This window comes from Xenia sp. Carnegie-2017, unplaced genomic scaffold (assembly GCF_021976095.1).
Source record: "Xenia sp. Carnegie-2017 unplaced genomic scaffold, XeniaSp_v1 HiC_scaffold_2, whole genome shotgun sequence".
Classification (NCBI taxonomy): Eukaryota; Metazoa; Cnidaria; class Anthozoa; order Malacalcyonacea; family Xeniidae; genus Xenia; species Xenia sp. Carnegie-2017.
The window spans coordinates 6,650,835-6,671,729 of NW_025813482.1; the positions used below are offsets into that span (position 1 = coordinate 6,650,835).

The following is a 20,895-nucleotide window of genomic DNA, read 5'->3' on the forward strand; positions in this document are numbered from 1 at the left end:
CATCGGTTTTCAAATCATCTGTTTGAAACGAATAAATAAGGCGCATAAACCATCACATCGCAAACTCGTCTCCAGGCGCAAACTCAAGACAGAGTTCCCACATCGCCACACGTCAGATAAACCGCAAAAAATAACGCTCACTTACAAATTTTAGTAGAATTCACCCAATTACAAACACAGTGAGAACATCAAAACAGACAAATTAACAACCAAAACGCGTTCAAAAGAAAAAAATCAGATGAACTTTCTTGGGTACCCGTGAATTTTAAAAGCAGCAATTGTTTTAAAAAGCACTTTAGTAGAATTGAATTCACACAAAAAAGATAAATTCTAATAAGTTACAAAATTCATAAATCCTAATATAGCACTTTGCGTTCAGCGAATATGCTAAATCGTCGAATTGTATGACGGTTTAAAATTTAAATGAGATACTTCTCTTTTTTTCTTAACAGGTTCTTGAGGTTTACTGGTTTTTGAACCCATTGCTTTCAATAATATAGATAAACAATGCGCAACTTGTACATTAGGAGCACATGCTAGTGCAGGAGTAAAACCGTTTTCATCTTCAAGAAATATGTCACTTCCTTTGGATACTAGTTCTCTTACTACATCTTCAAGACCGTTTTTAGCCGCTATATGAAGTGCACTAAACAACAAAAAAACACGTAATTTTCAAGAGGGTGTACTTCGAAACAACCAAAATGTCCAAATATTACAAAAAGTCTCATTATATTACAACTGAAAAACAGTTTGCCATCATGTATCGTTTTCATGTGTAAAAGAATGAATTTTTATGTGGGAACACCCCAACATCCAATTCACTCAATGACTCGTGCATGTTTAATTGTGTTTGGTGCATATTTCAAAGACTTTCGAATGACATACCCACCCACAAGTCGTGAAACACAAAATATACATGTCAATTTACCAAATAAAAATCAACTGACCTTTGTCCATAAGAATTCGTTCGTCTTAAATCAGCATCTACACAGTGTTTTAGCAGTAATAACGTACTGGATGAATGACCCTGCAGCAGGAAAAAAACAAATTGTTCATGCTTGCAGATATAAATGAACATCCCAAACTACTATATACTTATATAGGACTACTATATACTTATATTTCACACAGTCACAAACAATCACTGCATGTTTATGGAAAAGCTAACGCTATTCACAATTTCATAATTATATCTTCATTATTTCTAACCTCAATGCAAGACAAGTGTAAAGCTGTGTTGCTATCTTTGTCACAGAGAGAAACATTGGCAAGATTTTGTAGAAAAAACTCTAAAATATAAAATGACACTGTGCCTTAAAATAGAAATACTTATATCGTTATGAATGCTAGAAATGAAGAGTAATTAGTAGTTACGCTAGAAATTCTTATCACAAGCGGCAAGAGATGGCCAACTAGCAAGACAAAGCAAACCATGTCCCAGTTGACCTTCATATAATTATACAACACGACACAGTAAATAGAAGGTCATAGCACATGAATTAAGTCGTCAAACATACCAATCGCTCTCTCGTGACCACGTTGGGCAGCAACCATTAATGGTGAATATCCTTCGACATCAACAGCATCAATGTTTCCATTATGTTGCTCTAATAGTTCCAAACATTCTACATGATCATTATAAGCACCAGCATGCATTGCAGTCCTAAAAGATATTAAAACGTTGCTATTTATGAGCGTTGAACACTATTTGGTCAAACAAATACAAACATCAAAAATATAACTCCTTCCAGAACAAGTATACTTCTTATAGGACGATGGTCAAGTTGAAATAGATAAAGGTGTCAATAACACATAAATTAAACGTAATTGCTACATAAATTATGCCATGTGACAAAGTTATAAAAAAGTGCTTGGAATAAAACGTTATTGCAATGCCGTTAGCGATACTCCCATATAATCCAACTCAGTGCTGTAGAATTGGGGGGGGGGGCAGTTGGGAGAGGAGCCCCCTTCTACCTTTGAAATGGGTAATTTTAAAAGGGCACTATTGACAAAAACGTCAAGAGAGCCCCCTATCTGATAAATTTAGTTCTACAACACTGACCCAACTATATAAGCACAATATTGTCCACATGCAACAAAACCAGTCACATTGCTTACGAATAACTTTTGTAATATGAGTATACTATCCCTATTGGACCGTTGGTATATCGAAGTGAGCATGATATTAGGGGAATTCCATCAGTACATTTGGAAAAAGCATGTTATTAAATGTCCTCAAGAACCCCTCAAAATTCAAGCACACGCATGGAAAGATACCTACACAACTATAGATTACAGAATGACATAAAATGCAATGCATGTATATTCATGCATGTACAATGCATCTGTAACACAACAGGATGCAAGAGTAGCCACATAGCAGTAAATTTAAAGTTCATGTGTTTCATGGATAATTTATACACTAGCACTTAACAATTATTATAACAGTTCGAATTTCATGAGTTGAAGATTGAAATTAGACTTGACTAACCTTTGTTTCTTGTCAAGGAAATTCACAATATCATCGTCTAAGGTATCCAAAAGCAATTCAGCACATGAGTAATTATCGGTTATACTAAAACAAAATGTCAAATAAAAATGTCAAACATGGCCTTTCATCCGTAGTCACCACGCATGACAGAAAGCGTTATGCACTATTTTATGGACAACAACCTTCAACTACACGCATGACAGAAAGCGTTGTGCACTATTTTATGGACAACAACCTTCAACTATGACAGAAAGCGTTATGCACTATTTTATGCAACAACCTTCAATCACACGCATGACAGAAAGCGTTATGCACTATTTTATGGACAACAACCTTCAACCTTGTGCACTATTTTATGGACAACAACCTTCAACTACACGCATGACAGAAAGCGTTATGCACTATTTTATGGACAACAACCTTCAACCAAAGGACAACAACCTTCAACCACGCATGACACGTTGTGCAATGGACAACAACCTTCAAGCACGTTATGACTAATTAACGGTTATACTAACAAACCTTCAAGACAGAAAGCGTTGTGCATTTAATGGACAACAACCTGTGACAGAAAGCGTTATGCACTATTTAATGGACAACAACCTTCATACCGTAATTCAACACGCATGACAGAAAGCGTTATGCACTATTTTATGGACAACAACCTTCAACTACACGCATTATGCACTATTTTATGGACAACAACCTTCAACTGCACTTATGCACTTATGGACAACAACCTTGGACAACAACCTTCAACTACACGCGAGCGTTATGCACTATTTTATGGACAACAACCTTCAACTACATGACGCATGACAGAAACGCATGTTATGCACTATTTTATGGACAACAACCTTCAACTACACGCATGACAGAAAGCGTTATGCACTATTTTATGGACAACAACCTTCAACTACACGCATGACAGAAAGCGTTATGCACTATTTTATGGACAACAACCTTCATTATTATTTTATGGACAACAACCTTCAACTACCACGATTGGTTCACAGAACAACTATTTATGGACAACAACCTTCAACTACACAGAAAGCGTTATGCACTATTTGACAACCTTCAACTGCATGACATTATGCATTTTGGACAACAACCTTCAACTACATATGCACAGTACAACAATATATTCTTAAATACCATGTATATAAAAAATTTCTTCCTTATATTTTGAAAACAGTTAATATACAGTACACTATATATTCTTAAATACCATGTATATAAAAAATTTCTTCCTTTCTAATGCTGAAAAGTTATCTTGCTACTTACACAGCACAATGCAAAGGTGAAAACCTATTTCCAACGAAAGTATGACAGCTATCATCCTACAGAAAAATGAAAAGCGCGTTCACATAAAAGATTAAAATTAAATTTTACCCACAAATGGACCCAGTGTGTGAACATTTTATGAAGTCTTATGAATAATTTATGAACACCTACTTCTAAGAGTACATCAACACAGCTTTCATGACCTGCGGAATACAGTAAATAGATGATTTAAGATCAACGAAATCATTCAATATGTATAACACAATCATAACACATTATGATTGATCATAATACATTTTTGTCACTTTGTTTACAACAGACTAGAAGTAATCAATAAAAATGAAATAAGTGGTGACAATAAAACTGAATTAAATATGAGATCAAATATTTGGGTACATAAAGGCGCAAAAACGAAATAAAATTAAAGCACGCAGCACGCATTTATAAATACACTTCAACAAAGCAAATATATTTAAATGCAGTAGTGCAAAATTTTAGCAGAATGCTATTTTAACCCCACATCAAGATATTTTCAATGCATATGCGTTATGGAAGAAAAATCATTGCTACAAATATTTGTGAACTTAAATGATAGTTACGTTACTTTCACGAAACTCTACAACATAAAAATATTTTAATAATGTATACCCAGCATGCAATAGCTTACTTAGCCATCCCACATGTTTTGGTGGTTCTGCTATGAACATTTCAGAGCATTACACTTTTTCTTTTATTTAGAATTTACTGTTATTGTACCAGTTGAGCACAGAAAAATTTATTCTGGCATTGATTGGACCACAACATCCAATCAAAAAGAATTGAATGCATTTCATCAATAAGCAACATCATAGATAATATTTTATTGCATGTTTTAAACAGCGTGTATGCTGGGAGATCAAAAGTGGAGAAAATGTTTTATCAATATGCATAAATAAAATATCGATTCTTCGGCAAATTTTTGAGAAATAATTTTTGTGCCATTTGGAAATCACTTCTGTAAAAGTGTGTGATGACAATACTGTAAAAATTGTTTTAAAAATTGCAAATACCGTGGTTAATGGTTAAAAATAATAACTTAATAGTTCTTAAAAGAACTGTTTAAAACCAGAACACTAACCCAATAGTTTTAAAAGAACTGTTTAAAAGCTAAAAGACAAGACAAGTTACATTTCGGCAGACTACTCTAGGGTGCCAAAGTCTGCTAAATGAAAATTTAACATCTACCAATATTTATAATGAGAAGAAAGAGTGTACGTTATCTCCAAATCGGAGAGATGACTCTAAAAACAGGATAAATTATAAACATAATTTTAGCTTTGAACTAATTCCTTTTAGAAATATTGAGTTAGTGTTCTTGTTTTAAACAGTTCTTTTAAGAACTAATGGGTTATTACCTTTGGCCATGCAATTTTTAAAACAGTTTTTAGATTTTTCACCACGATGAATTTAGTCTCTTATTTTATTATTTAAAAATACTGTTTACAAAACATACCATTATAGCAAGCCCAGTGTAAAGGAGTATAACCACGATCATCTGTGACATTCCCAGTACCAGAAGCTTGTAGCAATGAAGCCAAAATCCCAACATGACCGCAAGCAGCGGCCAAATGTAAAGGACTTGCACCATTACAATCTCTAGAAAAATTTCTTCATTAACGATTTGCATGCGATTTTTCTTTAACAATCAAGGGAATGTTATTGTGAAAGATAAAAATGGCCGAGCAAGATGTTCAGGTCAAAACTTACAATAACAACAAAAACGATCGATTATCGTTATATTATAAATTTTGCAAATTATCTTTACAACAATAATTATGCATATTTAGGGTCGCCCAGCCTCGTTTATTGAACATATTAAAGCATGCCCTCCTATCTCCTGTATAACTAATGAAGTCAACTAATGAAGTCAAATAAAAAAGAAACATGAATACACGCGTTGAAAGCATTTAAAGCACTAATTGTTTATAATTTGGTTTTAATCTTTTCATGTGAACAGAGTAATGAAAGAACTAACCTGGATAAAGGATCTGCTTGATGATTTAATAAACATTCAACACATTCTTCGCTACCATTAGGATTAGCAGACTAAGAAAAAAGTTATGAAACGATCTTTGTTGTTCCACTGTTAAATTCCTGGTTTTAAACAGTAATGGTATTTCTTGAGTTAAATTGTGCTGAGATAAGCAGTTAACTTCCAATAAAAATTTTTTCCAAAAATTTTCTTTTCTTAATCAATTGACGCGTTTAATCACGTCCGAAGGTTTAAAAAAAATATTTTCATTCATATTTTCAGCAATATGATCATTATTTTTTTTCTTCAGAAGTCTATATTTCTGCAATAAATGAACACGTAAAATTTCATTACAGTACTAATTAAGCCTGGCTACATCACAGTGTACAATGAAAAACCATCTTTATTTTAATGACTTACCACTCCATGTAAAGCAGTTCGAAGAAAAATATCTTGTGCACGCACATTACATCCTTGTGTAACCAACAACAATACGCTTTCAATGTAGCCCTTTGTAGCAGCCAAAATTAGTGCAGTCCTATAGAAAATTCCCACAGATATGAATTGCAACACATTTATATTTAAAAAGTATGAAGGGTATAGTGGTCTTTAGCAAAACCAACATCAAATAAAGTTAACGATGAGCAAGAGTCACGTGGTCATTTACAAATGTTGTGCAAAGTCACGTGCCCATAATGTTAAGTGCTGTACGAACCTTTCCTGGAAATTTATTAAGTCAATAACATCAGAGGCGTTGGTATTTTGAAGCATAGTTCTAATACAGTCCACGTGACCATAACATGCTAAAACAATGTAATACATTTCTCAATTATGGATCTTCATGGATATTTGTGGATAAATATGATAAATATGGTAAGAACGATCAATTTAGATGGCATCTTAAAGATTAACATGTAAAAAGCAGGAGGATAAAAGAATAATTATGTCAGAGCAAGTAAGTTTTTTTCACCTGCATAATGTAAAGACGTGTTGTTCATAACATCATCATATATGGCAACATTAGCACCATGTAGCAACAATAACTCCACACATTCACTAGATACATGATAAAAATCGTTTTCATTTATCAAGTTTAGTATTGTTCGAGCAGAATGTACATGGTGGACATGTTAAACAAGCTATTCTTAAGGCCTCTCTGAGAACTGATTTGGAAAAATTAGAAATTCGTTAAGATTTGGTTCAAACAATATGAAAGGCATCGTTCTCGCCATTCCGTGCATGCACATACGTTTTTCACAGACAAGATAAAGTACTCAACAATATAAAATACATCGGAATTTCCACTTTTGTCAAGAAAAATATGTGTAAAAAAATAAGGGAACGTTTACACGAACCAGTGACCTTGAGCAGCCGCTAGATGCAGTGGAGTTCGACCTAGGTAGAAATATCAAAATTTACAAGTTTTTCCTTTAATAGTTTTTGTTTGAATTTATGAACGATAAAAAAGTAATTTCATCCAAACAAACGTATTTGCAAATCTGTGATTAAAATTTAGTATAGCGATGTTGTTATTGTTGATTCAAAATATTGACTTTAACCTATAGCGACACTGTGGTCAAATGATTTGCTTTGGACGGAATGACAACAACGTTTGAAAGTGTTGTTGTTTAGTTCCTGTTTAACAGCAGTTACTCGCCCCGTAACTCGGCCAGATAAAATGAATGCATTTCCCGGTGAATCGTTTATATGACACATCCGAGTAACTCGCCTTGCCGGGAACTCGGTTTCAAACCATTACCCGGCTAATGAATTTTCCATATTGCATTTGCCGGGTAACTCGGCGAGGCGAAAAAAAGTAATGTCAAACTGGACTTGCATATTATTATACAAAAAATGTCATAATTTTCAATTTTATATTCACCCATTCCATTTTGCCGCTGTGAGGCTTTAATGGCGAGCAAGTTAAGTGAAACTTTTTAAGACAAATGAACGGTGTTGTTGTTATAAACAGAGTAAAAAGACAAATTGCTGTTGTTGAATGTTGTACGTGGGACCAAACGGTCCTTAACGTAATTTGAAAGTAGTAAATTGTAATTTGGTTTATTTCATTAAATTGTTTATTCCCAAGTTGTATGACGACTTGATAGTCACAGACACATTTAGATATAAAATATCAACCTTGATTCAAGAATAGGGAACAATCACATGCAACTGGATGAAATATTTAATATAGGAAAGTTTGCATTTGGTACAATCACTTGTACTGTTTGAAAACCACAGAAAAACATTCTGCAGAAAAGTAAACATTATTCTGAAGATTGGGCAATGCTTTGAAATAAGTTAAACAAAAATGAAGCGATGACACTTCTTTATGTAGCAAAGTGTATTTTTTGACAAGTTATGATCATGGTGAATGTTGTGTCTGTTTAAACTTAGACAAACTACAACTTAAAGTGAAATAAATAATTTCATTATGATTGCAATTTTTAAAGTAGTCTCAGAACAACATAAACACATAAATACCGTCACTATCTTGAATATCTGGACTCATTGCTGACTGCAGTAATGCATCCAGTGCAGTGAAGTGACCATTAAATGCCTTAAAATAAAACAAACCAATATAAATATAAGATTCATTACACAACCCTTTCAGAATACATTCTATTGCATTCAATGTTGGACGTAAAGTATGAAAAGTGCATCTCGCAGGGAGAAAATACTTTCAAAATTTCAAAATGGTTTGGGTAAAAACTTAAAGGACATGGTATGCCACAGCAAGTTGAAGCGGCTTTTATATTCACATAATTTTTCAAGTAACTTAAAAAATAAAACTTTCAAAATTGTGTGATTGACATTGAGGTACATCCACAGTGATAACTGTATTGGAATTAACTTTATAGGAATTACTTACAGCCAAATGACATGACGTCAGTAATATTAACTTTATAGGAATTACTCATAGCCTACATGACATGACGTCAGTTATATTAACTTTATAGGAATTACTCACAGCCTACATGACATGACGTCAGTAATATTAACTTTATAGGAATTACTTACAGCCAAATGACATGGCGTCAGTGAAGGCGATCCAGAACTTATATTGAAAATATCTGCCGAACAATGATCTAACAACTGAAACATCAAAGAAAATACAAAATTGTATTGAAAAATTACAAGTAAACTTCCGAAATAATTGTAATCATATAAATGTCCCTGTTGATAAATGCAAATTTAAATTTCACATCAAATAAAAAATTTAATCTATTTCTTTAAGTACGTTAAGCATACTAACCATTTCGATTGTAAGTTTATTTCCTTTAACGGAAGCATAATGTATAGGAGTAAATCCTTTTTTATCTCTCTTGCTTGCATCTGCATCCTTCGTAAGAAGATGTTCAACGACTCTAAGAATGTTGTGCAAGATTTTGGCTAATGAATTTGTTTATACAAAGTAATGACTCCAAAATATATACATGGTAAAGTATATACAACAATGGAACAAGTGAAATTATTGTAAGATTATGAGATAGTACAACCGAGAAAGCCTCAAAAACAAACGCTTTGCTACTTATCAAACCATGGAGATAGCATTCAACATTGTGACAAAAAGATCTGCCATTGTTAGAAATGACGATATTTCAATAGCTACAATCAATTAGCAACAAGATTATTTAGTTTCAAAAACAAGTGTTGTTAAAAGAGCAATACGTATGCTTCTTCCAACCACGAACAAACAGCATGAAAATCCCTTGCGTTTCATAGATCACTAACATGGATAACTCATGACTCATTGATCTTAAAGAATTTAGTAATTCGCTTACTACCTTCCAAAATAATTTTGTATTAGTAGTTCGTTCTTCCTTTCATTTATTCATTCAATCAATACATCTTTCAAATATTGAAAGGGTTTTACCAAATCTAACTTATCAATAAGACTGTTGTTAATTTATTATAAGTAAAACGTATAAAATATTAGTAAAGACGTTTATATAGCTAACCTTGCGTCTTCATCATGAGCTGATGCATAATGTAATGCAGTACAAGATTTAATATCTGTCTTATTAACATTACATCCAGATCCAACTAACAGCACAACATTTTCAAAAAGCACATGACCAGCAGCATAATGAAGAGGAGTTCTATAAAAAAACAAGAAATAGAAATATGAAGATGAGGGGGTAATTATAAGACTTAGATACCACTGAAATATCTAAAATTATTGACTGTATCTTATTATCAAAAGAATGAAGGTTTGAACCAAGCCCCAAGCTTACAAACTAAAACTGTTTGATCAACATTTTCCAACAATGCTAATAAAATACGACATGTTGACTCTTTGGAGACCTTTTCTGGGTCTTTTCTGTTCTATTAAGTTTCAATTTGCCATTTGTCCACCTCGAAAAGCTGAAACTTTGGTAAACTATAAAACCTATAAATTGCCAAGATATATTTGCACCTAATACAGACATCCTTGCATTGATCTTCTAGCTGTTGTTTTCAGTTGAAAATTAAGTTTTCCCCGATAAAACCTTGTCTCATGAACACACAATATAAAACATTGAAAAACTGATCTTTCACATCAGTCTTAAAAAGTTTTATATTCTCTGATGTTTTCCCATTAATTGATTTTTCGACAAAGCTGAAGTAACCCACCTTCCAAACCTATCAGTTACATGATGATCCGCACCATTACTCATAAGCAGTTCCAGACAGTCTACATTGCTAAAAATACATTATGAAGCATTAAAAACTACGCTAGAACTACAAGCACAGGAAATGATTTATTATGTTTTGACATACCTACAGCAGGCCGCTGCATGAACACACGTTCTGTTGTTGTTGTCTTTTATATTGATAGATGCTCCTGCAAACAAAATAGAAAAGGAGTGAGCTCTTTGATACAGTTTATAACGCTAATATCACAGTTAACAAAGCTGGCATAAGCAGAGCCCTGTATTTATAAGAGTTGAGACACGTATTGTATTTCGCATTATGGCGATTGGGTAAATATGGTCACATGCTGCCATTTTTGTTCCAAAAGCGCAAATTATAATTATTTTTACATGGGAGATAATTATAAAAATGTTTACAGTGATTTTCGGTTGCGTTATAATAATGCCAATCAAAGCGATGAAGAATAGAAATCTACGCGCTCCCTTGTGGCAAAAACAGTATTAAAGGCATACATATTACATCCACTGCATTAAATAAATGTTTTTCTATAAACAACTGAACTCCTCAGGCGACGATCGCTGTGTATTCATGAATAAGAAAACACAACAGAAAATTTATCTTTCCCCCATTTAATGCTTTATATTTGCTGGCTTTTGGAACAAAATGGCAGATGCGCTAGGCAATTTTATCTTCGGTGTCCCAACTCTTTTCTATGTAGGGCACTGGGTATAAAATTTTTACAGTAATCATTTGTATATTGGGGTTGTATGAAGATACATGAATAAACATGATGGTCATTACTCGCAACAATAATTTACACATTTTTCTTTAACTATTGAGGATAAAACCATTTAAAAGTATACTATATCTATTTAGGTATGTAAGTTGCCATAAGTTAACGGAGAAATGTGAATGACTTAGTGACCATGATACTTGGTAAAGAAGAAATAAAACATGAATAGGATACATTAGACGAGTAAAATTGATCAAAAACTCAAGCTCAAGGATCTCTGGTAAGGATTCGTCTAGCAATGGTGGAAGGTGAGTTTGAAAATAACAAAAGCGTGAAGTTGATGCGATAGAAAAGTAAAATTAATTAACAACTTAAGCAAGTACAAAGAGCAATGATATCATATCATATGTAATATGTAAAGGTTGTGATCAAATATATATGGGTAAACAAAGAAACACTATATCATACCGTATTGCAATAGCTTTTACAGCATTCAACTTGACCCGTTAAGCTAGCCATATGCAATGGACTCATTCCGTCAAAACCCAATCTGATGAGTAAAATTAACAAAAATAAAGGAAAGTAGTATAGCTATTATATATATCACTCATTATATTTTTGAAAAAATGGATAGTGCTACACATTGGATATTGATTTAAAAATTTTAGCATATTTTTTTCGTGATTGTTTTGCACTACACAATAAATATACCAAAATATAAGAATTTCTAATGATTTCGCTAATGACAGGACAAAAAGCAGGAAACTTAAAATTAAATTATCTTCAAAACTATCGAGTGGAAACTTTTACAAAATTTTGGAAACATTTATAAATCTATCTTTTAAACAATCGACATTTTACATAATCTCACTTTTTATGATCAGCACCACTTGCAAGTAGAACACAAACTACAATTTGATGCCCGCTATAAGCTCCAAGATGGAGAGGTGTGTTCCCATTTTCATCGGGTGAGTTTACAAATGCATCTAAAAACAAGATACGTAATCTTTCAAAATCTCTATAACGACAAAATACATTGGCTCTCTAAATGTCAAAAGACATATAAGCTCTCAAAACATAAAACACACAGATGCGCACAAATATCCCACATAAGACATATTAAGTCTGAATAAAAAGCATAGATACGTATAACATACATTGATTATACAATACATTGCATTGATGAAAAGAATGTTAATTCATGCAATGGATAGAAATCCTACATGTGATATTTATATGGTGGTAGAAAAGTGGATCATAATAACACAAAGACGAATTTTCAGTTCTTACTTTGTTGAAGCAAAGTTTGCGTCCGCTTATTTCGACCAGTTAATGCAGCCAAATGAAGAGGAGTTTGGCCTTTTTTACACTGCAAAAATATACATGGCAAATACTTGCTGAGATTACAAATACAAAGACTGTTCAAAAAGAATTGGATGTTTGCAATTTATTTGAAGATTTCATACTTTCGAGTTCGGATTTGCTCCTTCGTTGAGTAAAACTTCCATGACCATATCTCCATTTTCTGAAGCAGCGGCATAATGTAAAGGAGTCTGCAATACAACAAACAGTTATTTAGTTACATAACACAACTTACAAGTATATAACTGTTACACTATTAGACCGGAAAACAAACTGATTTCTTAGAAGTAAAACAAAGAAAGAAAACAAATTTAATTACTTTACTATATGCACTAAAATAAAAGAGGAAATTCGAAATAGCTCATGAAAGAGAATAATGAAAGAGAGTAATGAAAGAGAATATGACTTGGGCTTCAAGGATAGTGCAAATTTTGAACAAAACACGAGCTTTTTGATGTAATTTCTAACAACATAATGCATGTCTCGCACATTTTATTAAATTCACTCTCATTTGAGTTTGTTTTATGTATAATGAAGAAGATATCCAAATTTACTTTAACTAGCTCAATGCTTGTTGTTCAAGTTCTTATTGTCCACAGTTGTATGTAGTGTACAGTTTAATGTATGGTTGTCTTGTTTTCTATGTACTAAATGTCCACGATCCTCTAGGTGTCCACAGTTGTATGTAGTGTACAGTTTAATGTATGGTTGTCTTGTTTTCTATGTACTAAATGTCCACGATTCTCTAGGTGTCCACAGTTGTATGTAGTGTACAGTTTAAAGTATGGTTGTCTTATTTTCTATGTACAAAATGTCCACAATTCTCTAGGTGTCCACAGTTGTATGTAGTGTACAGTTTAAAGTATGGTTGTCTTGTTTTCTATGTACTAAATGTCCACGATTCTCTAGGTGTCCACAGTTGTATGTAGTGTACAGTTTAAAGTATGGTTGTCTTGTTTTCTATGTACAAAATGTTCACGATTCTCTAGGTGTCCACAGTTGTATGTAGTGTACAGTTTAAAGTATGGTTGTCTTATTTTCTATGTACTAAATGTCCACAATTCTCTAGGTGTCCACAGTTGTATGTAGTGTACAGTTTAAAGTATGGTTGTCTTGTTTTCTATGTACAAAATGTCCACAATTCTCTAGGTGTCCACAGTTCAAATGTCCCTTTCGAGTGACCAAATGGGCATCCTTGTACAGTTTTTAAACTAAGTAGTCAGTCACAAATAAAAAATAAAAAACGTCTGAACATGCGCATTCAGCTCGACCAACTGTTCAAGTTTATAGTCATGGCAACGACCAACTGCGTCTACTTGCAATGCTCTTGGAGTAACTAGCTTGTTTAGTCACAAAAGACAAACCATTGGAACATGCGCAGTTTCTTCGTAATAATCATGACAACAACGAAATCTGTCTACTTATAATGTTTCGAGTAGCTAGCTAAGTAACCAAATTTAATTTAAAAAATCCTCTGAGCATGCGTGGTAACGATCAAAATTACGGGATTCAAACGAACGTACGAAGGAGCCTAAATCTCCCACAGAAAAGTTAACACGGGACACTCTACTGCTCAACTGTCTACAAAAACAGCCAACAAACATAAATACACACAGAACGTGCTTGGAAAAAAAACAAAGAACATTTCTCCAACTAAAAACATTGTAAAAAAAATTGTATTTACCAAGCCTTTAATGTTAGCGGCATTTACGTTGGCGCCTTGGTTAATGAGCTCCTCAATTACAACATCCTGACCGTTATAGCATGCCAAATGAAGTGGAGTGTTACCAAGATGGTTTGGATTATCTACCTACATTGTTAATCCATAATTTAAATAAAAATCAAGGAAACTACTATGGGAAGTGATCAACCAAACATTTCGGTATGAATATCTGCAACATAAAGAAGACTAGAAGAGATCGTTATTCTCGTTCAAAAAACTTACAGTTACACTTTGTACATTCCAAAAACAGTTCGACTATTATTTTACAAATTGATTGCACAGTAATCGGCATCAAGGATTAGCATAAGTAACTTTTGCTTAAATGAAAGATCGTAACATCAGATAACTAACCATCGCTCCTGCATTTATTAAAGTTTTTATTGCACTGAGTTGACCTCCAGCAGCAGCAGCATGTAGTGGAGTATACATCTAAAAAACACAATTCATCATAACTTTGAGCAAAGTAGTGATAATTCATATTTTCTATCACCGTCTTGAATTGAGCACCGTAAACTTAATTTACATATTTCACAGGAGTTTAAGTTTGAGATATGTAGCTGCGTTATTTACGTATGAAAAACCTTAGACATATTAATCATCAATGGTTGATAAAAAATGTATACCCGATGATTCATTTTGGTCTAACAAGTATTAGCACAATACATATTCCAGCGTATCAGGAGAAAGAGCTTCACATAATATTTCTTTAGTAATTTTAGTAATGTCACTTTGTACCTTTTTATCTCTGCAATCCACTCGTGAGCCATTTTCAATCAGAATTTCAAGACAGGCGATATGGCCTAAATACAGTCAGGAAGAGATTCTAGAATTTGTTTTAAAATTGTGCAATTTGAGTCTAAAGGTCATACCGTAGAGTGAACGGAATACATACATGGACATAAAGAAAAAGATCTAAAAATTTGGTCATTACGTATAGTACTTTATGAAACTAAGGTCGTGTCCTATTCACAGAGAGAAGCAATAAACAGATCGAACGATGGTATTTCACCATCGTTAACGCAAGAGTAAGATGATGGAGGGGCAATAATGTATTCTTACACATGTATGAACCATGATCATTACATATCACACCGTATACACAGCAAATATCCCTGAGTGTCTCCATGTAATAAAGCATTCACGCACATGTATGAACCATGATCATTACATATCACACCGTATACACAGCAAATATCCCTGAGTGTCTCCATGTAATAAAGCATTCACGCACATGTATGTACCATGATCATTATATATCACACCATATGCACAACAATACCCCTGAGTGTCTCCATGTAATAAAGCATTCACGCACATGTATGTACCATTATCATTACATATCACACGGTATGTACAACAATACCCTGAGTGTCTCCATGTAATAAAGCATTCACGCACATGTATGTACCATTATCATTACATATCACACGGTATGTACAACAATATGGAGTGTCTCCATGTAATAAAGCATTCACGCACATGTATGTACTATTATCACTACATATCACACGGTATGTACAACAATACCTCTGAGTGTCTCCATGTAATAAAGCATTCACGCACATGTATGTACTATTATCACTACATATCACACCATATGCACAACAATACCTCTGAGTGTCTCCATGTAATAAAGCATTCACGCACATGTATGTACTATTATCACTACATATCACACCGTATGCACAACAATACCCTGAGTGTCTCCATGTAATAAAGCATTCACGCACATGTATGTACTATTATCATCACATATCACACCGTATGCACAACAATACCTCTGAGTGTCTCCATGTAATAAAGCATTCACGCACATGTATGAACCATTATCACTACATATCACACCATATGCACAACAATACCTCTGAGTGTCTCCATGTAATAAAGCATTCACGCACATGTATGTACTATTATCATCACATATCACACCGTATATACAACAATATCCCCCTATGTACCATGATATGCGGCCCAATGAATAGCTTGTCTTTCTCTTTTATCTTTAGCGTTCACATTTGCTCCACTTGTGAGTAAAAAGTTAACCATCTAAAGAAAAAAGATAACTATCTTACTGTATTTATTAAAAACTGCATCAAATTCTCATATGAATCTGTTGTTTGACAAATATCATTGAGTAAGATGTAATGATTTACATTCATCAACTGTTGACATTCCTCAACTGGATAGAGCTGGGCATATTGAAGACTTTTACGAATATTTAGTAGCTATACCAAATGTGACAAACCAGAAAAACCTCGCAACGCAAATATAATGAAAACATGCAACAGGTCCGGATACTAACAACTAATGTTTAGATGAAATACTACGTAACTTTTCACAAATTTATCATGTTCTTCACATATACAGTAAAATTAAGAAGTCGTAACTACATTTCAGAGGACGAAACAACTTATTTTACGAGGGTTTTCAATTGAGGGATTGATGATTTCGCTCTTATGTAGTCTTCATCAATACTTACAACACATTCCCAAAATGTGAAGGATAATCAAAATCTTCAACATTTCACACACGTTTCATAAAAATTAAAAGGTTATAATTTTTCGCTAATTTGGATGCAAAATTTGCATGATACATTGTTGTTCAGTTCTTCAGTGACAGTAACTATTTTCGTACAAGTTTTGTCAAAGATTAATCTTGATACAACTATGCACATGAATCGCGAAATCCTACCTCTATATGTCCATTGTAAACTGCAAGCTGTAAACTTGTTCGTCCAGCGCGATCAGCAATGTCAATGTTTATTACCACTTGAGCCAACAACTCTGAAAAGAAAAAAATTTTCAATATGCAACATACAAGCCTTCTCAAATTTTAATGTATAACTTTTCAATTTCACAAAAATTAACTTTAAGTTGAACATTAGCTAAAAAGTTAACTAATAATAGTCACTTTAAAAATTACCATCACGATTTATTTTGACGAGTGACTTTACAATAACGATAAAAATACCTAAAAAACTTTACTAATGCGAACTTTTTTAGTTTTATCGACAATGGTGAAAACTACAAAGCTATCATTCTCATATTTTATAAAATCAATTATAAGTGTGTTTGAGAAAAAATTTTAACTCTCGGCTGTTCAAAGGTATACGTATATTTGATATAATTGCCTCATCATGCAACGAATGTTTCAGATCATCGACACTGGAGTCGTGCGTATCAGTGTAAATTTCAAAACTTTTAAAATAACAAAAAAATCCACGGTTCAAAAGTGTTCAAGATAATTCTTGCAAAGTTCTTAGTGATTCAAAAATGTCAAAGTCCATGAAGAAACAATAAAAAAACCCGCACGTCATTACACACCTGCACATTGAGCATTATTGTTTGCTGCTGCCAAATGTAAAGGTGTTTGCCAATTCCTATCTCTTGCATTGACATCTGCATGGTTTTTCAACAATGATTTAACACATTCCTATAGTAGAAATCAATATGTGGTCAGCGGCTACAGCTGAACAAACCATGCAGTATAACCATGTACAGGAATGTAGTTAGAAAAACGTCATTATTCATTAATACAATGAGTCTGAGTTTTCTTAATTAAGACTTTACTATCATGGGGAAACATAAAAAAAATCCATTACATCAAAAAAATGCCTGCTCTTAAACCTGTAGGTACACATTTAGGCATGGTTAAATGGGCAAAAAGGTATGTTTTGTGAATAATTTAACAACGTAAATAGAGTCAATTTCAAAATTCAGACAATAACTTGAACCTCACATTATTTCCTGTAACACAGGCACAATGAAGTGGAGTCAACCATCTGGAATCTTTTGTATTTACACTTGAACCTTGAATCAGTAAGTAATTAGAATATGAGTCTCTATTTAACAATGTGATGCTACTGTATTGTTGTAAAATACAATAGAAGGATAGGAAATCTAAATAACTTATTTCAATTTTTTTGTTTTTTAGAGCAGTTCAATGAACAAATACTGGTGATTTTCTTTGCAAAAACACTTGGTACAGAAAAAACTGAATGTTTCCATTTCCATTGATGTTGTTTTCTGGTTTTTTTAAAAGTAAATTTTCGAGTAAATTTTACACCAAAATTTTTTAATGCAACATGTGCAACAAGATGAATTAATATTGTGAATTGAAAATAAAACTGAAATTAAAATAAGTTTACTTTATTTCAAAAAAAAGCAACAAGATCCAAAGCACATAGCAAGAACTGCACTCTTCTTTTCAGAAAAGCAAAATATAACAACATCATTATAATATTCCAAACTTAAAAGAAAATTCAATATTTTTTTATTAAGTCATTGATAAATTTTTTCAACTTGAAATGTGCCTCCCAAGGAATAATTACCATTAACAATCAAAGTGTTAAGAACTTCAACATTTCCCAGATAGGCAGCAGCATGAAGTGGAGTTCGTCTTTCGTGATCCTGAAAAAGCCAAATCAAGTAAATCAATACATATGTTGTGAAAATAAAACTGGCCAATTATTTACAAATGGATGAACCAATGACAGATGCGCATGTAAATAGACAATTTCGTTATGTATAAACAAACTGTAAACAACTACACCCATTTTTTAAAGCTTAGAATTATGAGGAAATTTTTCTGTAAAAAGTTTTCTATCCTTTAAAAATCAGTGTTATGGATTTATCAATAATAATATTGGATAAAATGCAATATAATGCAAAATATCAAATAGTTTGGTATTCCTTGTGTCAAAGAAAATCGTATTCGTTTGCAGTTCTTTACAGCTAAAGTACGTAAAATTTATACAAAGCAATACAATAACAAACTTTCTCATGCCATGGGATTACACTGTTAAAATTTGTACAAGTACTCATACTTCTACTGCTAAAGCTCTCTAGTTCAGTTTAGGTACTGACAACTGTCAACAATCGGCTACAAGAAAACTTTTCTATAATCTGCACATTATCAATACTAATATCAAATACAAAGATAAATACCAAAGAGTTGACATCTTCTTTCCTTGTAATTAGTGAGCGAAGTTCATTAGCATCCCCTCGAAAACAAGCTTGAATTACAGGAGGCTAAAGAAAATTGAATAAAAGTTATAATGATGTACGACTAAAATTTAAGACACATGTCAAGAAAAACGTCTGGAAAATAACATTTTTATAGGGCTTACTGTGAGATATTGTCAGGAAAGGATAGGAGAAAAATATTTGTAATTTTTGTGGATGTTAAATTTTCACAGTTTACCGAATCTATTTGATATTGCAAAAATTAATTATAAGTGTTTCTTTCAAGAATGATCATTATCAGTTGACTACATAATGTGGGAAACTGATCTTGCACTTCAACACCTGTATTAGACTTTAGGTTTTCTTATCTGTACAATTTTTTCATAATTTTCTAAATTTCTTCTGATTAATAGTTCGATATATAAATATATGTATTTATATGTCACCGTTTGAAGCAAATAAACCTTTTTTACGAAATAAAAGAAAAAGATCATAAAATATTATGGCGTTTATGGAACACTTTACCTCATCTGCTAACTGGCGTATCACCATGGCTTCTTCACAACAAACATTTAACTTTATGAATCCAGCACTTGTGCAACTTTGACAACGGTCCAAGCAACGGGCCTGGTCTGGCCTACAAGGCTTTTGTAGAAACACAATTTGCTATCGCCTGCATCAAAATAATAGCTTGGAAATTTTCAAGCACTTATATAAATAAGAGAGATTCTTTACCACAAATCATCAGTTCTACTAACATTTCAAAATCAGTTTGGCATTTTTGAGTATTTTCATCAAACATCCGCCATATTGATTTGCTAGAAACTCTATGTTCCAGACTGATGGGTATTGCGGTTAGCTGGTGCAACGGTAAACCGGAAAACTTGGAGTCGGGATTTTGAAAATTAAGGAACCGGGAATAGGGGAGCTAAGTAAGGACTCAAAATTATTTATCCCGTATTCGTGACAAGATCTATAATTCTGCTTATATACTATAAAGAAACACGAAAGATATGGAAATAAAAAAATACAGCATTACCAACATTCGACTGGAATTCGTTTTCTAACAGGAAAATTGAGAGTGAAAGTTTTTGGTTTAGTTACAATGTGACAACGCGAAAAAATCAAATTCGCTTCTATTCATAAAAAAGCTGCTGTATTGAATCATGCACACTCACAGAGAAATACAATCGCTATTTGCTTTTAGGAATTTAGGATGATTCACGTGAAATTATGATGGATCTGGCGAATTTATATTTTTAAACTTTCAATATCAAGCCACAACATTTTGCGCACAAGCCAGACAAAGTTGAGCAGACAGTGCCATTTAGAAAATACTATCGGGAAATTCGTGTAAAGAGGTGAACACATAAAACAGTTTGGCCTGTATGACCCATGACTTTCTTCAAACAAGATTATGGAGGTGGGAAAATTTTATCAAAATGTTTACTCCAGTAAAAAGTTGTGTAGCGTAATATTCAGTTCTTTTCAATTTGATTTTTTGATTGATTTTTTCCTCTTTAGATTGAACGACAGTCAATTGCTGGTTATGAAGATAAAGAAAAACTTTTCGGACCTAAAAGTTCGGAGTGCAACGTGAATTTTATTAGTTTGTTAGTTCTCTTGAGTGTGTATGTGCAGTTGTAAATCAATTCATATTGAAAATAATAAAAAGAAATTTTT

The 20,895-nt window shown here is 32.9% G+C and overlaps 1 protein-coding gene across 1 annotated transcript; it reads right to left on the minus strand.

The window, feature by feature from the left end:
- Positions 1-278: 278 nt before the first annotated feature.
- On the minus strand, positions 279-20,046 carry LOC124440277 (serine/threonine-protein phosphatase 6 regulatory ankyrin repeat subunit A-like). Its single transcript, XM_046990636.1, is given in 34 exon segments — positions 279-646; positions 948-1,027; positions 1,210-1,289; positions 1,518-1,663; positions 2,495-2,578; positions 3,782-3,837; positions 3,953-3,984; positions 5,274-5,416; positions 5,796-5,866; positions 6,213-6,330; positions 6,508-6,595; positions 6,763-6,848; positions 7,148-7,187; positions 8,277-8,352; positions 8,814-8,888; positions 9,049-9,160; positions 9,755-9,895; positions 10,410-10,478; positions 10,557-10,620; positions 11,632-11,649; positions 11,652-11,713; positions 12,035-12,149; positions 12,454-12,532; positions 12,630-12,716; positions 14,210-14,335; positions 14,600-14,677; positions 14,984-15,048; positions 16,207-16,294; positions 16,940-17,031; positions 17,572-17,680; positions 17,987-18,057; positions 18,579-18,657; positions 19,195-19,278; positions 19,738-20,046. Coding segments are annotated over 34 exon segments (3,000 nt in total). The 5' UTR covers positions 19,765-20,046; the 3' UTR covers positions 279-387.
- Between the last annotated feature and the right edge of the window lie 849 nt (positions 20,047-20,895).